Here is a 21,328-nt window from a genome sequence, read left to right as displayed (position 1 = left end):
GTTTACTACTGATTGCCGCCAGCCTATTGACTCTGTTGGGTTCCTGGTTTCCCTTCTGCTTTGCTGCCTGCCGGTAAGACTCTGCTTGATTCATGGACTATTCTCCTGCTTCTGCTTAGTGCTTCTGTTCCAGTCCAGCTGCTCCAGTCCAGCCTGTGCCCGTCTGTCTGTGGTCTGCCTTGCCTCCTGTTTGGGTGATTTGCCTGCCGCTGCCGCTCCCCGGCAGTGGTCCAAGGGCTCACTTTTCCTCACTAGCGTGACAGTTTTATATCCATTGTATTCACCCAATGTCCTACTTATAAGTACATAAGCATCGCCATGCTGGGACAGACCAAGGGTCCATTGTAACTGCTGTTTCCAATAACAATGTAAACTGCACTGGATATTAGCGGTATATAAGACCTAAATTGAATTGAATTATTCTGCAACAGGTCATGTAAGTGGCATAGCATATAAAATATATTGGAATGTATGCATGGGTGAAGTATGGGTGGGACGTGTGCAGAGCTCCCACATACACATGTAATTTACAGAATACTGTAAATTATGTGCATCCTTGCCACATTTAGGTATCCACTATTATGACAGGTCTATAGCTGTGAAATGTTAGCTGAACCAATAACAGGTTATGCTAGTATTCTATAATGGAACCTAGGCACCCATGCCATTATAGAATAGGTTCCCGCCACACATCCTCAAGATACCTAAATGGAGGCACGCAGTTCTAGAATGATCCCCATATTGCACTTTGCAGAGTGTGTATATTCAGGAATTGCTGTGTTTGAGAGATCACATGTATGAGGAGGAACTAAGAAATGGATCATGTATTATGGGGAGCTCTAGGGGATATATTATATTGATGAGGTATGTGACAGTTGACCAGAATAAAAGTTTATATGTAGGTTAATACTTACAATATTGTAAATTATCTTTTATTTATAAGGAAAACATTTGGAGGGAAATAAAGCCATTTTCACTGAACATTATACTCATAAAAATCAGGGCTTTGATTATTGCCTTACCTGTGTGTAGATAAAAGGATGTACAACATTTAACAACCTATGGGGTTTTTGCCCACTTGCAGATGACGTAGTTCAGGGGCTGGAAGGAGAAAGTTGATGCAAGAGCCAGACAGATGGATTTTTCTCTTTCAGAAAGCTGACAACAGGACATGTCTACTGATCACTGGCAGATTATTGTCAATTATATTTCTAATTTAAAGGTTCTGCAAGCCACTGGCCTCCCTTAATCAGCACTGTTGGTTGGCAACCTGACTCTGACCCCCAAATCTCCTATATCTATCAGACGTTTACTTGACATGTCTATGGGCCCACTCTTAACTAAGGGCCCTAGTCTTATACCTTGTTTGTCTATGTATTAATCCTGCCCTGGAAGGCGAGAGTAGTGGAAGACTGGAGGGAATGAAGAAGTGAGACTGGAGAGTGACTCCAATAATGGAATGGGATGGAGGCACAAGAATGAGAAGGTGTGAATGAAGAGGGACCAAGAGGGTCTGAGAAATGAGAAAAATTTAAAAGAACAGTTCTTTTTGAGGGGGCAGGAGAGAAATCGAGCTATCAAATATTGCAGTAATACCTGAAATGTTTCTTATGAACCCTGTATTGTGAATGTCTTCACATGCCCCTGCTGCACACATGAAATTCTTACTGTAGTATCAGTACTAAATGATTACAGTGTTCATTCACAGAAAACTAAATTCTGGAACAGTATTTCTTTACGTTTAGGTTAGTGGATGAAAATTTTAGTCAACAAACTTCTGCTTCAGACTACAAAACATTTTACCTGATCTCTTTTTCAAAAGCCTTAATAAATGGTGATCCTCTCATTGTCTGTGTTTTGACAATGTGGTCATCCAGAAGCATTTGAATATCATCAACTGATGATAAAATACTGGTTCCTGTTTCTCTGTAAGGCAGAAGGTTAAATTCCATTTTATCCCACTCTGTAATCATTTTCTCCAGTGCTTTTTCAAGAGAATACTCCTTGCTGGCCGCTTCACTGATGGTTTCAAATTGTTGCAAAAAGGGTTCCAGATTCATCTCAAGAAACATTGTGACAGTTGTGCTAAATGCAGGTTTAATTGGATAACCAACGATATCTGACATAGAGTCCCAATGTCTATCTCGCAAGCCTGGGTTACAAAGTACTTGAACAAGGGGAATGTGTTCTCTGAAGTCTTCTACCTTTAATTTAATTTTATTAGTCATAGACAATGCAGGTGATGAATCACTAAAACTCCTTTCAAGTTTATACAGCGCTCTCCAGACATTTCCAACATCCTGCTCTACTGTATCTGGGTCTACTGTAGTGTATGATCCTTCCATCCAGTATTTATGTTTGGTATTGAATTCTACTGTGGTTTCATAGAGACGAAGATATGGATTCAGAGCATCTTGGATTTTTTTACGTTCTGGGTATTGAGACGTTTCCCATCCAAATGCTTCTTCCTCTTTATTGAACTGTTCAATCTGTAACAGCAAAAGTAATGATTGAAATACAAAACAGTATATAATTAGGGCACATAGCTTTATATTCATCATTAATACATTCAAAATTACTACTAAAATTCACAGAAATTATTACAAATTTGATAAATATGATTTACTCAGGCCACAGAAGAACATATAGGGACCCTTTTACTAAAGGCATTAGAATCTGGACTTAGCATGTCTTAACATGGGAATTTCTCACTCGCTAAGCCCATATTCAATGCAGCAGTAATTAAAGGTCCCATGCAAATTTTTCCATTAGCAGGTGGAATTTGCAAAAAAAAAAAAATTAAGACAGGAGGTTCACGTAATATAATAAGAAGGAGTAGGGCTGCCGAGCTCAGCTGTTAGCAGGCAGCATTTGAACAGCTCTCTGAAAACTCTTGCTTACCGAGATGCCAAAGAGATGGGGCAGATCTGCCTCCAATGCCCCACAACGGCAGACTCTTTCTTCACAAGATATATGGACTTTATTTCAGACCGCTGTAGTTCCATCAACAACGGTATTAAATATGTCGGAAGGCAACCCGCTGACTCGCTCCAGAGCGAATGGAGGCCTGGAAGCGTCTCCTGGGCTAGAGCTGACGCTCAGCCCCAACACAAGGGAACCGCCCCCTCAGCCAGCGAGCTGCAGCACACCAACAGAGGCATCTCCGAACTTGCTTCCCAAGAGTGGTGCAAGCGAACAGAGACGGAAGGAACTTGAACTACCTACTGATGAGCTGGAAGCCTCGATGGGAACATCGACACCATGTACAACTAAGGTGGGAGAAAAGTTACTCTGAACCGGGAGACAACAACAGAAAAAGAGGTACCACCCGTACAATTTTTCTTTGAAATGAATAAACCAGCTGAAGTGACGCTAGACTCTCTCTCTCTGGACCCTAATAATGGGCCTAGGGAAATCTCTCTCACCACAGATACAGAAATTGAATCAAAATATGATGATACAAGAACAAAATATAAAAACTTTGGATTTAAAAGTAGAAAAACTAGAGCAATCAAACGTAAGAATGGATCTGGAAATGAAAAAAATGCAAACTCAACAAGAAATAATGATAAAGGATTTGGTTTCATTAAGAAGAAAAACTGAAATTCTTGAAAACTCTGTTAGAAGTAATAATCTTCGTTTCCTGAACTTTCCCAAGCAGCTTACTAAATCTCCTAGGGAAATGTTGAAAAAATATCTTATTGAGGTTTTTGGTGTAAAGGAAGAAATTATTCCTCCTTTCACCCAGGTTTATTACTTGCCATTCCCAGACCAGAGTGACCAGAAAAAACAAGAACAGGCTTTAAATATATCTGAACTACTTGAATCATCAGACTCTGAACCCGTTACTTTAACAACATTAATAGCAACAGTGGCATTAGCGTGAGACAAGTCATGGTTAATGTCTATGTATTTTAAAAATAAAGATAAATTGGTTTTTGGCCAAAAAATACAACTATTCCCAGATATTTCTAGAGAAACGCAAAAGCGTCGGAAACAATTTCTTTTGATGAAACCTGGGGTCACTCAGCTGGGAGCTTCATTTTACCTGAGATATCCATGTAAATGCGTGGTGAGATACCAATCGAATAAATGTTTTTTTTGACCCAGCTCAGTTAATTGTGTTTCTAGCATCTAGGCAAAATAGGGGAGCTTAAATTGTCACTCTCCCTTTAATTCAGGTATAAAATACTGTATAATGTTACCTGTAAAACTTTTTTCAGCTCAAACTTTTAAAATTGTTGTAATGAATAAATATTCCATTTCCTATCATCTTGCACCATTTATGTGGACTTGAGCGAGAAATTTCAAATTTTGTTTCTTTAATAATGTATTTTTGAAAAAATTGAAGGAAATGTATCGCTTTTCAAACAAGCTTTGCTTGATTATAATTGTAAAATTGTTATAAATCAATAATAATAATAAAAAAAGGAGTAGACGTTGAATAGTGAAGCTCCTCCATGTCTCTCTCTAATCTGCTAAAATATCAGCCTCCACTCACCGAACAAATCACCCATCACACAAATTTGTCTTGGGACTCCTTCGGATACCACCTGCGTTAGTCTTGACTCACTCCACATTGTTGATGGCTTAAAAATCACTCAAGAAAGACTGGGACAAGCAGCATGTAGCGGACTCCAAGATGGCGAACCCTTGCTCCCGCCGAGCCCTACTATCTGCTCTGCATGGTCTGCAGAGATAACAACTGAGGATACTGCAGCTGTAGAAGCCACACTGGATAAAAAGCTACAGCACATTTATGTTACAGCCAAAGAGGCTCACAAATGGCTTGATAGCTTGAGCCTAAAATTAGATGCCACATGCTGAGGACCAACATGTTGGAGGACCAGTCCTTGCAAGCCTCTCAGGTGCAACAAGTATTGTTGAAAAATGTAGGAGACCTGGAGCAGAAAGTTGGTGACCTGAAAAATCATTCCAGGTGAAATAATTTGACTCACTGGGCTCCCAGAGTCCCTACTTGATAAGGACCTGGTGAGTTTTTTTGAATCATGGCTCACAAAAGCTTTACACCTGGAAGCGTGCTCATAGACTGGGAACCTGACAGCTGGAAGCAGACCAAGACCTGTGATTCTCCGTATCTTGAATTTTATGCATAAGCAATTAATAATGCAGGTGATCAGAACAAAGAACACTCTCTAATATGACAACACCTTGTTTTCAGGACTACTCGCCGCTGGTGCAAGTCTTACGTAAGGCCTTTATGCCGGTCTGCTCTGCACTCCGTGCTAAGTATATCAAATTTGCTCTCTTGTATCCAATGAAGTTTAGAGTGCTTCATGAGGGCACTGCTACATACTACAGTGTGCTATTGAAGGCTTAGGACTTGTTTATCTGTGGATAACACCACACCTTGATTCTTGGAGAGGGCCCCATTTTCTTTCAGGAGTTGGATTCGGAGGAGTCAGACTTAGCATGTGGCAGGAGACACAAGATACCTGATGATTTAACCAGGACCTACTTGGATTTCAGGAGCCAGCTCTAGAAGCACCTGTCTTGGGATTTTTTTAAAGTACTTTCCAGAAAGGAGAGGAGGCCTGCAATATTTCAGATCTGTGGACTTGCTGTCTAATTCCAGACTGAGAAGATATCACATATGGCTCATTATCTACATTTACCTGGCTGAATCAGCTTTTACTCATTATTGCTGTGTTATGGACAAGTTTCATTATAGCTGTATTACAGACGAGTTACATTGGCCTTGTGAGGCTTTGTTTTATGTTTACTTTGGTAATCTAAGGGGTTGCTATTATTCTCTACCAGGTATGCACATAAGGAGTGGGGGGAGTTTTCTATAATTTCCAACTGCTTGCTGCGGAGAGGTACTGTGTCTTCACGGGCCTGTCCCTATGGAGGCACTGGGTGATATGGGTTTTTGTGGGGAGGGAGATACTGGAAGAGGTGGGAGTTTTGGGTCTTTTGGATTTGTTTAACTTTATTTATGGGAGGGTGTTTGTTTGTGGGAGGAGGTGGGATGGGGGGGGGGGGTTGGGGCAGCAGTGTGGTTTCCCAATCTGGTGGAATTTCAGGGAGACTTGGTGCTCCAGAGGCCAAGGGGGAATGGTGGCTGGGACATTTCCCCTAAAGTTTTGGGATATATCCTTTGGTTGGTATTTTCTTCCAGACAGTATCACTTACTGATCTAAAACTAATTTCATGGATTGTGGAAGGCAATGGATCTCCTTCAAAATGTAAATAATTGTGACAGCGCTTAATAGACATCATGCCTCTGTGGCATTTTTAGAAGAGACTCATTTATCCTCCTGTGAACACCAAAAATTGATGTGATGATGGGTGGGGGCCTGCTATTAATCCCAGCATTGGGTAAAAAGGCGGAGGTGGCCATCTTATTGCAAAAAGGGTTGGACACTGTCATACATAAGACAGTATCTGACAAGGAGGGCAGGTATGTAATAATCCATCTTAAAGTTGCTAGGCAGATGTTTGTGTTCTGCAGCATTTATGTACCAAGCGTTTAAAATAAAACATTTTTTCTAAGCTTTTACATTCTCTTCAGGACTTTGCGAGTTTACCTCTTATTTTAGGTGGTGATTTTAACAGGGTGTATGATCCCATCATAGACAAGTCTGGGGCTTCCATTGTCAAGCAGATTAATAGAACCAGGGGTGTTCCTATGCTATGTGATTTGCTTGATCTGTTAGATGTTTGGCGTATTCTCCATTCAATGGTGAGAGATTACACATACCTCTCAAGAGCCCATGTGTCACAACTGTACAGAATAGTGAGCCCTTGGACCAAAGCCTGAGCTTTGGCAGACAAATCGCCTGGGCTGGCACAGGCAGGAGTCAGAACAGACTGGATGAGGATAAACTAACAGACTCAACAAGGCAGGACTCAACTAAACACAATGGACAGAACAAGGGCCGGATCCAGACGAGGCAAGGAAAACAAGGCAAAGGGGCCAGAACTGGAACCCAGACAGGACAAGGCAAGACTCGGAACTAGATTAAAACTGGGTCCAGAAAAGAGCAAGACAAAGACGAGGCAAGGACTGGATCTGGGCAGGACTAGACTGAAAGAGACCAGACAAAGCACAGCAAGACAGGGTAGGAGTTAGGCAACAAGAATAACAGAAGCAAGACAATAAACAAGGCAGGAACAGGATTCAGGATTCTTGGACAGGCTTTGCTGGAATAGGATTTAACAGGCTTGGCTTGGCTGGAATAGGATTCTGGAACAGGCTTGGCTGCAACAGGATTCTGGAACAGGATTCTGAAAGGGACTTGGCTTGGCTGGAACAGGATTCTGAAAGGGACTTGGCTTAACAGGGAACAGGGACAGAACTAACTCAAACAAGAGCAGGGGCAGAACCTGGCTCAAATACACAGCAGGAACAGAACTTAGAATCAGAGCTCACAACAACCAGGAAGCAAACACAGCAGACAAAGGATTAAACAGACTAAGGGAAAATCTGCTTCTAATACACAAGTCAGCAAAGAAGTGCTCAAAAGAGCCAGGTCATAACAGCACACAAAAAGTTAAAGCAGGCTACAGGGAAGACAAACAAACAAAGAAGCAATGTGCTTACCAGCACCCACAGCCACGAAGGGAAAGGCAAGGCAGACTGAGAGGCAGCAGACACAGCTGCACAGCAATGAAGTAATCAGGGACGATGCTGGCTTCTACAGACTCTCAGAATAAACAGACAAGAACTACACACGCCCAGAAACAGTACAAGCAGGGAAACCAAAGCTAACTAAAAGGTAGTCCATACAGGTACAAACAAGAACCACACACAGGAAACAGAACAAGACATACAGAAAGCAGGAATGGAGCTTGGCTAAACACAGAGCTTAACTATAGAAAGAGTCAAAAGCAGGAGCCAAGGGTACAGTCAAACAGATACAGACACCAAGGGCAGAGTGTAGCTCTAGAGCCAGGCTTTCAGGAACAAGGTTCAAAAGCAAACTTACAGAAACAAAGCCTTGAAGTACAAAACTTATAGAAACACAGAACAGACCTTCAGGAGCAAGACTCACAGGTACAAAGCCAGACTAGAAACAAAGCATGCAGGACCAAAGTTAAGCAGGGATTGGATCTAAACAGGAAACACAAAAACAAGATTAAGAGACCTCTTGCAAAGTCAAAGCATGAGAGTTCACAGGTGCTTAATAAAGGATTTGCTGATGATGACTTGGAATGAGGCTTGAATAAACTATAGTGAGGCTTGGATTGCAGGCACATCAGAGCGAGGTTTTGATTACAAGCACACCAAAGTGAGGCTTGGATTGTAAGCACACTAGGCAGCAGATGCACCAATGCAGGGACAAGACAGTCCAGAAAAGTCACAGAGCCAGATCACTGAAAAAAGGTGAGTCTGGATGCAGGGGCACAGCCACAACCATGACACCATGATACACAATCCCACATAGATTATATCTTACCCTCTTATGACCTCTGAACTCAAATCTCAGCAACAGAAATAGGGCCCTGTGAGGTGTCTGGGAACTATGCGACATCTGTGCAATGGAAATTCCCCCCAGAATTATTTATGAATTCCCAGTTCCATCTTTTTTTAAAACAGGAATGACCTGATTTTGCACATTTTAATCATTCTCACACAGACAACCCTATTCTATACTGGGAGACGGCAAAGGTGGTCTTGAGAGGGGAGATAATTGCTGGTCAAACTCACCTGAAGATGAGAGATAAAGTTATTCTTCAGTTAGAGGTCCAATTCCAAGTGGATAGACAATGATTTGGTTGGTCTCTGATAACATCCCACAGGGCTAGGCTGTTGGCCTCCAAGGCTGCTCTAAATAAGCTATTGCATCAGCGAGCCAAAAAGTCTGTTCAATACTATAAATACCAACTTTATAGATTTGGCAACAAACCTGGCAGGTTGCTGGCTTGTCTTGTTAAACCAAGGGGGGGGGGGGGGGGGGGGGGGGGGGGGAATTTGCATAGGATGACTTTCATTCATTCTGATGTTTCAACAAGATACTGAGATTTTACAGGCCTTTCACGACTATTATACAAAATTATACGAGCCCCCCCCTGATCTAGGATTACAAAGGGCTACCTACTTAGCAGCTATTGACCTACCTCAGGTGACATCACGAGACCGTGCCATGCTAAATGCTCTGATATCAGAGATTGAGGTGGCACTGGCAATTTCTCAAGGTCAGCCTCGTAAAGCTCTGGGTCTCGATGGATTCCACACAGATATCCTCACTCCACTGACAATGACGTTTAATGTGATAGTGCAGCAGAGGGAGCTCCCTGATAGTCTCAAGACAGCTCAAATCTTGGCCCTTCTCAAACCGGGCAGAGATCACACTAAGGTACAATCCTATCAGCCCATTTTGCTAATCAACTATGAGGCTAAATTGTTAGCTAAAAACATGGCGAATAGGCTAGCCCGTGTGTTGCCCAGATTGTTGACAGAGCCTCAGGATGGTTTTATTAAGGGTAGGTATTTGGTACAGAATGTGCATCACATTCTAGATTTGTTGGAAGAAGTAGCTCGGCATATAAGTCCTTCTTTTCTATAGGTTTTGACAAGGTCCAGTGGGAATTTTTATATGATACCCTGGAAGCCTATGGTCTCACCAGAATGTTTAGGGACTCAGTCAGTACTCTTTATGCAGGCCCGTGGGTGGTAAGTGTAAATGGCCTGCAGTCAGAACCCTTTCTAATTTTTTGAGGGACACATCAAGGATGTCCTTTCTCCCACCTACTGTTTGTTTTGATGTTGGACCCCCTACTCAGAGAAGTGGGATCTAATCCAGACATCAAAGGGTCCAGTCACGGGCCTCGGAATTTAAGATTGCATTGCCGTGTTTGCGGATGATCTTCTTGTTCATTTTGTAGACCCTCAATCTTCCTTGCCAATTCTACTAGAAAGTTTCCATGAATATGGGGGCTTCTCAGGGTTTCAACTTAATTTTCCTAACTCTGAGGCTTTGCCAACAGATGACTTGATGAAATGCATGCGGCAGGGGAGATTTCCTTTAAGATGGGTGGAAGGACATTTCAAATGCTTACATATTTACCTGACAGGGGATGTATCGAAGTTATATCATCTTAACGTGCAAAAACTATTGGAGTTTTCGAAAGCTCAACTCACCCAATGGCATCCTTTGCCAATATCCCTTTTGGGAAGAATCAGCCTATATAAGATGTCCTTTTCCCGAAATGGCATTATGTTCTTCAGTTGCTCCCTTTATATCTCTGTAAGAGGGATTTCACGTTGCTCTCACAGCTCTTATCTCATTTTTGCTGGCAAGGTAAAAAACCTAAATTGAAATTACGACATCTCTGAGATTGGATCTTTGATACTGATGATTTTACTCCCATAGGATATAAGTGGGATTTCTTGGTCCCCTCCTTACTTCATGTTCCTGAGAGATCCTTCCTACATATTTGAAACAAAGCTTGATATTGGGGCCTTTGCGGATGGTTTGGAGGGATGTCGCATGGTTTTCGGGTCAGGATCCCGGGAGGTCGGATTTCTTGCCCATTCGAGGTAATATAGAGTTTCTCCCAGAAGGCAATTTGGCAGTGTTTCTATGCTGGGAGAAGGGGGGGGGGGGGGGGGGGGATTTCGCATTTGGCATACATACTGCTGGAGGATGGCTCTCTCATGGATTTTTCTGAGTTCCTCAGACCTCCTTTGTTAAACCCACTGATTTGTTTGCATATTATCAACTGACCCACTACGGAGGATCAGCTCTTGATCTCAGAGCCAACATCGACGTTGATGCCGATACTGATATTTGGACCAGGATCCAAAAGTTTTTCTCCCTGAGCCCCTTTGAAGGCAGAGAACACAGTTGAAAGGGATATGTTCAGGCCCCATGCACTGAAGACACCATGAATGAGTACCTTTTCTGGAGATGATACAACTGCACCAGGTACAGCACTTAAAGCCACCGGCAACCTTTGATGACGTGGAAGAGAAAACAGCAGTGGCCAAATCAAATGGTTTGATGATGCCAGAAGAAGGGGAAAGCAATAGAAAAAATACAGGGAACAAATCCCAACTGGACCTCAGGCTTATGAAGGTCTAACGAGAACGAAAAAATAAGAAAACCTAAAAAGTGGAGAAAAAATATCTAATGTAATAAGGGAAACGAAAAAAGGCACAAAAAAGAAAAAACAAGAGAAAACAACTCACGTACCAGATGATGTGAGAAGCCGCAATTCGTGCGTCTTCTCCTCACAGCAGATGAAAAGAGACTGCTGGTCCCACGCTCTTGTGGCAGGCAGAAAGGTACTCGGGCATGTGAGCTGGGGATGCTGCATGTGTTCTTAAAGATATATTGACTTTTTAATGCTCTGCACTGGGCAACATGGATGACGTTACCCATATGTGAGAGTATGGCCTCCTTGTCCCCGGAGAATGGGAAATTTACAAAAGAGGGACAGATAGACAAAGATATAGTGAAGGTACTTATCTGTAGCAGGTATTCTCCGAGAACAGCAAGCCTTATATTCTCACAAATAAGTAATGCGGGTCCACGTTGCCAGTCAAGATGTTGTAACAAGCTTAGAAAAATAGGTCTATGAGTGCGAGACATGCTCCATCGCACATGAGTGAGTGCCTTCCCGACTGCCGCGAGAACACGGGACCAGCAGTACAGTATAAAGCATAATAAAAAGGAGACGACTCCAAGGGGAGGTGGGAGAGTATGTGAGATTATAAAGTCTGCTGTTCTTGGAGAATACCTGCTACAGGTAAGTACCTTTGCTTTCTCCGAGGACAAGCAGGCCTATAATTCTCACAAATGGGAATCCCTAGCTATCAGGCTCACCAAAAACAACAACCAGTGATCAATTGTACCTCGCAACAGCAAGAGCAAAAAAGTACTTAACCTAAAATTATATACACCTGGGTGAGAGTGCAGCCTGGAACAGAACAAAATGAGCCTAGGAGGGTGGAGTTGGATTCTAGACCCCAAATTCTGCAGCACTGTTGACCAAACCGACTATCACATCAGGTATCCTGCTCAAGGCAGTAAAGAGATGTGAATGCATGAACTAAAGACCACGTCGCAGCCTTGCAAATTTCTTCAACGGAGGCTGACCTCAAGTGGGCTACCGACGCAGCCATGGCTCTGAAATTGTAAGCCTTGATATGAACCTCAAGGGTCAGTCTAGCCTGGGCATAAGTGAAATAAATCAATCTGCCAGGCAACTGGAATGGTGCATTTCCCGATGGCAACCCCCATCCTATTGGGAACAAAAGGAACAAAAGGTTGGGTGGGCTGTCTGTAGGGTCTAGTGCACTCCAAGTAAAAGACCAATGCTTGCTTGCAGTCCAAGGTGTGCAGTGTGCTTTTGTCAGGATGGGCATGAGGTCAGGGGAAGAATGTTGGCAAGACAATTGAATGGCTCAGATGGAACTCCGGCAAAAGAAGGAGTAGGGTAGGCAAACCTCTCTTGAAGTGAACAACTAGAGGCTGTCCAGAGATGGGCTTAACTTCTACACGTTGATGATAAGTACTAATTGCATTGAGGTGAACCCTTACAGAGTTGGTCTTCATACCAGACTCAGAGAAATGTAGAAGGTGTTAAAGCAGGGTCTGTTCAGGGCAGGATAAAGGATCTAGACCTTTGACCTCACACCAGACAGCAAACCTCCTCCATTTCAAAGAGTAACACCTATCAAGGACTTAGGGATGGTGAGCCCTTGGACTGCATCCAGGGCTGCACCAAACAAGTCCTCTGGGATGGCACAGGGCACAAAGCAGAGGCAAGCCAGACGCTGAATCCATACAAGGCAGACCAAGAACTGGATCCAGACACTAAAAAGAGCAACACAAGACAAGACATAAGACATGGCAAACAAGCAGTACAAAATAAAGACAAGGTAGCGCCAGAGCCTGGCTGTAGCAAGGACCAGGAATGGGGCTAGACTATAGCAGGAACCATGACCATATGGGCAGCAAGGCCAAACTGGAATCCACACATAACAGAGTCCAAGCGCCTGAGCCGCAAGGCCGAACTGGAACCCAAACAAAGAAGAAGAAAGGGAAAAGGAACAAAATGAGATTCCCTAAGAAAATACTAACCAGGCAGTGCACACTGCACCAAACACAGCCTCAACAAAAGGTCAAAAGACCCTACACACAGGCACTAACAGTAACAGAAGGGTAAAAGAAAAACCCACATAAAGAAACAATACACATTATGCCCAGCACACAGTCATGCAAAAAGAAGCTCACACACAGACTCAAACAGCAACCACTCAGAGAGATAACTCAGGGCTGTGCTAGAAACCACAGCTATACGGAAGAGCCTCTCACTCAGATTCAAACATCAGATACAATGAGTGAAGGGTAAAGGGGAAACCACACAAAGAGGCAGCTAAGGGCTGTGCCACACAGTCAAATGGAAGAGCAGTTCACTCATATTCAAACATCAGATACAACAAGCAAAGGGTAAAGGAGAACCACACAAAGAGACAGCTCAGGGCTGTGCCAGGAAGTACCTCTAACGAGTAATTCACACAGGCTTAAACAAGAACCACACACAGAGAAACGGCTCAGGGATGTGCCAGGAAGCACAGCTAACAGAAGAGTAATTCACACAGGCACAAACAGACTGCACACACAGAAACAGCTCAGGGCAGTACCCGGAGGCACAGCTAATGAGAAGAGCAGTTCACTCAGATTCAAACAACAACACTACAGCAAGAAAAGGGTAAATAGACTGGTTGCAAAGACAATACATGAAAGTTTCAAGGTCCTTTATAAAGGAGTTGGCTGATAATGTCACAACTAGGAATGAGGCTTGGCTGCAGGAACAACAAAGTGAGGCTTGGCTGCAGAAACACCAGAGCAGGCTTGGTTGCAGGAACACCGACAGCAGAAGCCACCATGAAGGGAAAAGGCAGTCCAGAGAAATCACAGAGCCAGATTTCTCAGAAAAAATACATCTGGACATGGGGCACAGCCACAGCCGTAACACCTGTGGAATCTTTTCTGGAAGCCAGAAAGACCCTGGAGATACCCTCAGGAAGATGCAAGGAAGCAAAGTCTAAACTCTCAACATCCAGACTGTTAGGGCCAGAGATTAGAGGTTAGGAAGCAGAAGAGATCCATCATTCTGTGTGATGAGTCGGAAAACACTCAAATCTCCACAGTTCTTCGGAGATAATTCCAGAAGAAGAGGGAACCAGATCTGCCAGGTCCAGTAGGAAGCAATCAAGATCATGGTCCCATGGTCTTCCTTGAGTTTCAACATAGTCTTCCCCACCAGAGGAATGGAAGGATACACATAAAGAAGTCCTGTCCCCCAATGAAAGAGGAAGGCATTCAATACAGTCTGTCATAGGCCTGGAGCCTGGAACAGAACTGAGGGACTTTGTGATTGGACTATGTGGCAAAGAGATCCACCAAGGGGGTACCCCATGCACGGAAGATCTCGTAGGCACATCCATGCTGAGGGACCACTCGTGCAGATGCATGACCCTGCTCAGTCTGTCAGCCAGGCTGTTGAATATTCCTGCCAAGTAAGTGGCCTTGTGGAGCATCCCATGCTGGTGCACCCAACACCACATCTGGACAGCCCTCCTGACACATAGGGTGTAATCTGGTGCCCCCCTCTTGTTCATGTAATACAGAGCGACCTGATTGTCTGTTTGAATGAGTACAATTTGGTTCAGAAGCCGATCTCTGAAAGCCTTTAGAGCATTCCATTACGCCCGGGCCTTCAGAAGATTGATTTGGAGATCTGTTTTCTGGGCTGACCTATATCTTGAGTGTGAAGCCCGTCTAAATGAGTTCCCTACCCTGGGTAGGATGCATTCATCATCAGCATTTTCTTGAGCTGTGGAATTTGGAATGGGAGTCCCAGAGTCAAATTGGATCAAATTGTCCACCAGAGTATGGACTGAACCAGCTCTGGCAGGACCTGGATGGCATCCTCTAGGTTCCCCGTGGCCTGACACCACTGAGAAGCTAGGGTCCATTGGGCAATTCTAATGTGAAGATGTGCCATGGATGTCACAGGAACACTAGAGGCCATATGGCCCAACAACCTCAACATCTGCCAAGCTATAACCTGCCAAGCTGCTCAGATATGAGTGGCAAGGGTGACAAGAGCATTTGCCTGTGCCACAGGGAGACAAGCCTGAACTGGATGAGTGTCCAGCAGGGCTCCAATGAACTCCAATCACTGGACAGAGAGCAGATGGGACTTGGGGTAGTTTAAAAATGAACCCTAGTAGTTCAAACACACGAATAGTCCTCTGCACGGACTCCTAAGCCCTGTCCTGCAACGTGCTCTTTACCAGCCAGTCATCGAGATAGGGGTACACATGGACTCCCAGTATGCGTAGCGATGCTGCGACAACTGCAAGACACTTGGTGAAAACCCAAGGAGCTGACGAGAGGCCAAAAGGCAACATGCGATACTGGAAGTGACATGTCCCCATCCGAAATTGAAGATGCTTCCTGTGAGCTGGAAGTATTGGAATATGAGTATAAGCATCAAGTCCAGAGAGCATAGCCAATCCTTTTTCTGAAGCATGAGAAGCAGGGTGCCCAGGGAAACCATCCTGAACTTCAATTTGTTCAGGCCCCTCAGGCCTAGGATGGGACGCATCCCCCCTGTTTTCTTTTACACAAGGAAGTACCTGGAATATAATCCCTTCCCTTCTTTCCCCGGTGGAACAGGTTCGACCGCACGGGTCTTGAGAAGGGCAGGGAGTTCCTCTGCAAGTACCTGGGCCTTAGGCGCACGATGTTGACAAAAATGAGTGTGCTGGAGCTGAGCCTGCTGAGGCTGGCAAGAAGAACGGATATACCTATGCCTCTGCAACTTATAAGTAATCCTCCTCGACTTGCCAAAAAAACCTAGGTAGGTGCAGAATGCGCCCAGTGGAAGAGAGAAACTGATCAGTTTGCTTTTTGATAAGGTCAGTGACCTCCTCCACCTTCTCTCCAAAATGATTATTCTCCCCAGCACGTGGCATCCATCATTCTCTGCTGGATCACTGGGTCCAAGTCAGAGACACATAGCCATGAGAGTCTGCATGTCACTAAACTCTGGGCAGAGATCCTAGAGGCCACATCAAAGTGTCGTAAGTAGCCAATAATTTACAACACACCTTCTGCTGCTTGACCAGCTGGCAAACAGATTCAGCCAGCTCCAGTGGGAGAGAGTCTGATAAATCAGACATACTGCACACCAAGAACCTCAACTACAGGCTCCTGTAGAGCTGGTACGATTGGATACAGGAGATGAGCATGGAGGCCTGATACATCTTCCACCCAAGAGAATCCAGGGTTTTAGCTTCCCTGCCAGGGGGTGATAAAGAAAATGGTGAGGCAACTGGGGCCTATCAAACCCAGGGTAAGACTGAATCCGGTACATGGTGTCAATCTTCTTCGGGAGGACAGAGACCGACAGAGGTGATTCCTAGTACTTCACCTGATGGCTGTAAGATCTCATGAAGCGGAACCATCATAGTTTATCTAGGAGGAGAGTCATAGTCCTCCTCTTCCAAAGGAATTGTGAAGAAAAGACTCTCAGGTGGAGACCTCCTCCTCCTTTTTTGTGGTGGGGAAGGATCAGACGGGATACCATAGGACTTCTGCTCCGAGAAGTACCGTAGATCCTTTTCTGAGTCACATGAGTGCTCCTCATCACTGTCAGCCAAGATTTCCTTGTGGGATCGCTGAGACCGAACCCGCCTCAATATAGAGGTACCATGACCCCGAGAAGGCCATTGAGGTTTTGGCTCTGGCCTCGACTCTGGCAAAACTTCCTCCACCGACATTGAGGGTGTGCCAACATGGGTGACAGTCGACGCCGTGACTGCAAGCGGCATCGAAGACCTCACCACAGGCTGGTGGCCATGTGGGACTCTAGAAAGAGGCATGGTTGACGCAAGCCCCCAGACACCAATGCACTCAGCATGAATCCCTCCTAAAGCTCAGGGACAAGGCCCAGAGGCGATTACTGAGGGCCGACATTGGGAAAGGCTTGTGTGCCGGTGTAGAAGCAGGCTGCTGAATCTGTGGGATTGAAGCGGGTGCCTGGTCTTGGCTGTGCAGAGACCCATGCATCTGCAACTCCTGTCTAGAAGGGGAAAGGTCCTCCCAGCGCCAATGCTTCTTGGGTGCTGGTGAAATTCTCAGTGCCCTGGAGCTCCCGACACCGTGCATTGAGGGGGATCGATGCCAATGCTTCTTCCGATATCTGGCATCGATGCTCCCCGGTGCCGAAGAGGATGACGTTGAGTCCTCTCATTACTTCTGGGTCGGGTCCAACGCCTATCAGTCCTGGGGGCCTGCATAGTGGCCAGGGTTGAGGCAGGTGGAGACCCACTCGATGCATGGTCACTCCCAGTGTGCAAGGATCTCTCAGCCATTTGAACCAATGCATCCGATGCAACACCCGACATCGATATCGACACCGGCTTCGAACATGACTCCAAAAATCTTCTCTCTTTGAGCCTCTCTGGCCAACTGTGTTCTCTTCTTCATATGAAGACAGAAAATACAGTTTGCAGGGGTATGATCAGGCCCCAAACACTGTAGACACCAAGAATGGATGTCCTTGCCAGAAATGGTCCTTTTGCACCGAGCGCAGTGCTTAAAGCCACTGGGAGCCTTCGATGACATAAAAGGAAAAACAGCACTGGTCAAATCAAATGACTCAATGGTGTTAAACAAAATGAAGAGCACCACAAAAGAGAAAAACCCAACTGGAGCTCAAGCCTAAATACGGCCTAGCAAGTGTGGTAAAAAGCAAAGAAAACTTTTAAAAAAGGCAAAAATAATCTTAAAATAAAAATAAGCAGGGAAGGATAAAATAAGGTAAACCCTGAAAGAGGTATTAAGAAAAGGAGAAGAAAAGGAAGGCACAAAAAGACCAACCAAATTAGCTCTGAGGAATGGATATAGGACACGTCCTCTCCTCCCCAAGGAAAAAAAGAGAACAGCTGGTCCTGCGTTCTCACAGCAGGTGGGAAGGCACTCATGCATGCACAATCGAGTGTGTCTCACACTCCAATACCTATTTTTCTAAGCTTGTTACAAGTTCCAGAGCAGCAACGTGGACTTGCATTACCCATTTGTGAGAATTATAGGCCTGCTTGTCCTCAGAGAATTACCATCCCCCAAACTCTATGTATGGTGCCTAGATTTATGTGCATTAAATTGGATGCATGCTCAATTTACATGCATAACTTAATTGAATATTGAGCCAATCAGAGCTGATAATGGGGTGGTAACAATCAATTATCAGCATTAATTAAGCTTAATTAGGAGTTAGGCTCACATCGGATCTGCGCCTATGATGTTACGCGAACATCTGATCTGTGCTTAACTTCTATCGTGTGTAATTATATGGGGGCATGGTTAGGGGCATTCCCAAAATTTGCATGCATAAATATAGAATAGCGCATAAATGTAGGCATTTGCATTTAGGCCTGCTCAGAGCAGGATTAATTCCAGACGCCTACACTTAGGCGCAGTCATGTGTTAAGCACAGTTCTATAAAGGACACATACCTCTTACAGAATCACGCTAATGGTATTTTTTTCAGCACCGATTTTGTAGGTACCATATATAGAATTTGGATCTATGTGATTTTACTTATTTTGTTTGCTGAGAAACTGAACCCAGCACAAACCTGTGTGTTTTTTTTTTTTTTGTAGATACACAGTGGTTTTTACTTGTGCTGTTTGCCTAAGGAGCTTTGATCTATGGCTGTTATAATTATGCTGATGTTAGGACTGAAAGGAAGGGAATTGGGTTTGTACTTGGTTATTGGAAAAGAGTGGATCAATATATAATTGAGATGATTTATACTGTATGGGTGCTTAGGGTACAATAAAAACATTAAATAGCAAAAATGTAAACCCCCAAACCAAAAAAAGTACACTCCCTATTGGTAACTTTCAAAATTGTCTGCATTGATACAAAGTGTCTATTTACATTTACTGATGAGCTTTGCATCAATTCTCAAAATAAAGTACAAGCATATTTTCCCCTGAGAGATTTTTTTCTGTGAGCACTTTTTTCCACTGAAAATGGCACATTGTAAATTTGAAAATGTACTTGAAGCATATTATTTCCTTCCCCCCACAACCTAAACATGCCCCCAAGTACATTACTTTTTACTGAGCTGAAAATACATACATTGTTTATCTCTGCATATTCTTTTGGCTAAGGAAAGGCTGGGTAATTTTCAGCCAGCCAACATACCCACATCAATAGTATCTGAAAATAATGCTCCTCATCTCTATAAACTTATATTATATAAATTCCCTTTGATTTATCTATTGTGTTCTTTATAAGATAATCTGGGCAAGAAGCCATATAAAAGCCTACATTATGATGATGATGATGATGATACAGATTATTACATGTGGCTACAAAAAGAAAAACGAAAAACAATTATGCAATCACATAATTGTAGCATTCTACATACTTTCTCAACAGCTGCATCCAACTTTGTGTTCAGTCCTTGAGACTTTCTAAGGTATCTGTTGACATCTTGAAGGTCTCCAAATGTGAAAAATTCTTCAACCTGCTTAGAATAACCCTCCAATTCTTCCACAAATCGTTCACAACGTAGCTGCCAAAAAAAAAGTAAATGCACTTTTTAGAAAGCTGTGTAGTAGTTGTGTTAGTCCACTTGAAACCATGGAAATAAAGGTCAATAAAAAAAATTTAATTTTTGACTAGATTTCAGAAATGAACACACCCTTCATCAGGAACAAAAAGAATAAGCAGATCAGAGTAAAAGATGGCACTACCAGAAAATATAAACGAAAATAGAAAGGGATCACTGAACTTGAACTTGTTAAAACAAAACCAAAATTTGGGTAGAGATGACACCTTTATTAGGCTAACAAATTAATCTTTTGTAATCTCTACTATGATTTCTCAAGTATTTCTGCAGAAGTTGCTTTTAGAACCTGTCAGATTCCCCTTCAGTCACTAGTAGCCTTCTGCTGCAGAGAGAAATCTTTGAGCAGACCTCAAGAGGTGGCATTAAATGCAGCCATGCTACCAGCAGCAAAGTAGTGCAGCCATGGCTCTTACAAAAGAGAACCCCAACTCACTCCTGAACAGCATCTCCCCAGAGAGCCCCTCCCCCTCACATACACACACAAATATATAACCCCCAATCAAAAAGTGCTCTTCTAGTAGAAGCTTTCCTCTGCAAACTCTGACACTCCTCCCACCCCTGATCCCTTCAAGACTCACATGGGGATCTCTCTAGTAATCTACTGGATGGAACAAGAGTGGCCCTCTCCCCATTGCTTCTGTCCCATAAATGCTCCAGGTTCAAAATAAGAGCTATGACTTCTAGCAGTAGTCCTGCAGAACTACCGCTAAGGGTCAATTTGTCATATAAGGTTAATTGAGCGAAGCCTTTGAGCAGGTTGCAATATGAGATCCTTCTCAAAGCTAAATTAGCTTTGAAAACAGAAAACCTAATGTGGCCTTAATGTTTTTGATTTGTTAGAAAAAGGAGTTGAAGTGATCCTAGAACTGAAAGAAAGCAGAAGCAAGCATCCAGGTGAAGGAAGTATCATTCTCCTCCTGGAGTATCAGCTTTTGCAACAGAACCATTATCTTGGGACCCAGTAGGGCAAAGAGACTGCATCATTTATCTGCTCTCACTGAACTGAACTGTTTTCTCTTTTGTAGGAGCTAGAGTGGACTCAGAAAATGATCCCTGCAAACCCTAGCAGTAATCTTGCAGCACTATTGCTAGGGCACACGTACGCCATTTTGAATTTAGGACCACCTTGAACAGCAGTGATCAGGTATCACTCCTGCTGTCACTGGATACGAAGGAGCCTGGTATGAGCCAGAGAGGGGATTGGGAGGTGTCTGGTGAGTGGGTCTAAGTGTGTGTGTGGGGGGGGGGGGGGGGATATTTATTCAGTGTTCCTTAATGAAAAGGATCCTTTCAGGGGAGATGTCATGGGGGAGAAGATGTCAAGGACAGGGAATCATGAACTGCATATGTCAGACAGGAAAAGAAGATGCACAGAATATGTCAGGGGGGACTGAAGGCTGCACATAATGGCAGGGGCAGATCAAGAGATGAACACGATGGAGGAGGGATAAAGAGTTGGATTAATGCTGGGAGTGGGGGGCATCTGGGGCAGGAGGGTGTCGAGGTATAAACAGGATGAATGCTTTTGGAAGCAGCAATTTTAAAAAGTTGCTCCTATGTAGCTTTCTAAAATTGCTGCATCTTGTGGGACATGGAAAGACAGAGATGTGCATTTCAGCACATCCTTACATCTATTTTACAAAAGGCTCTGCATTTGGTAAAGAAGACCTTATATGGAAACATGACCCCTAGTGGT

The 21,328-nt window shown here is 43.8% G+C and overlaps 1 protein-coding gene across 1 annotated transcript in view; it reads right to left on the bottom strand.

The window, feature by feature from the left end:
* DNAH7 (dynein axonemal heavy chain 7) overlaps positions 1-21,328 on the bottom strand; it is a 525,690-nt gene that overhangs the window by 384,706 nt on the left and 119,656 nt on the right. Inside the window, 2 exon segments of the mRNA XM_030210108.1 lie at positions 1,804-2,489; positions 19,429-19,575. Of these exon segments, the coding sequence (XP_030065968.1) occupies positions 1,804-2,489; positions 19,429-19,575 (833 nt within the window).

The sequence above is a fragment of the Microcaecilia unicolor genome, chromosome 7 (genome assembly GCF_901765095.1).
Source record: "Microcaecilia unicolor chromosome 7, aMicUni1.1, whole genome shotgun sequence".
Classification (NCBI taxonomy): Eukaryota; Metazoa; Chordata; class Amphibia; order Gymnophiona; family Siphonopidae; genus Microcaecilia; species Microcaecilia unicolor.
This window is presented reverse-complemented; position numbering and strand designations above follow the sequence as displayed.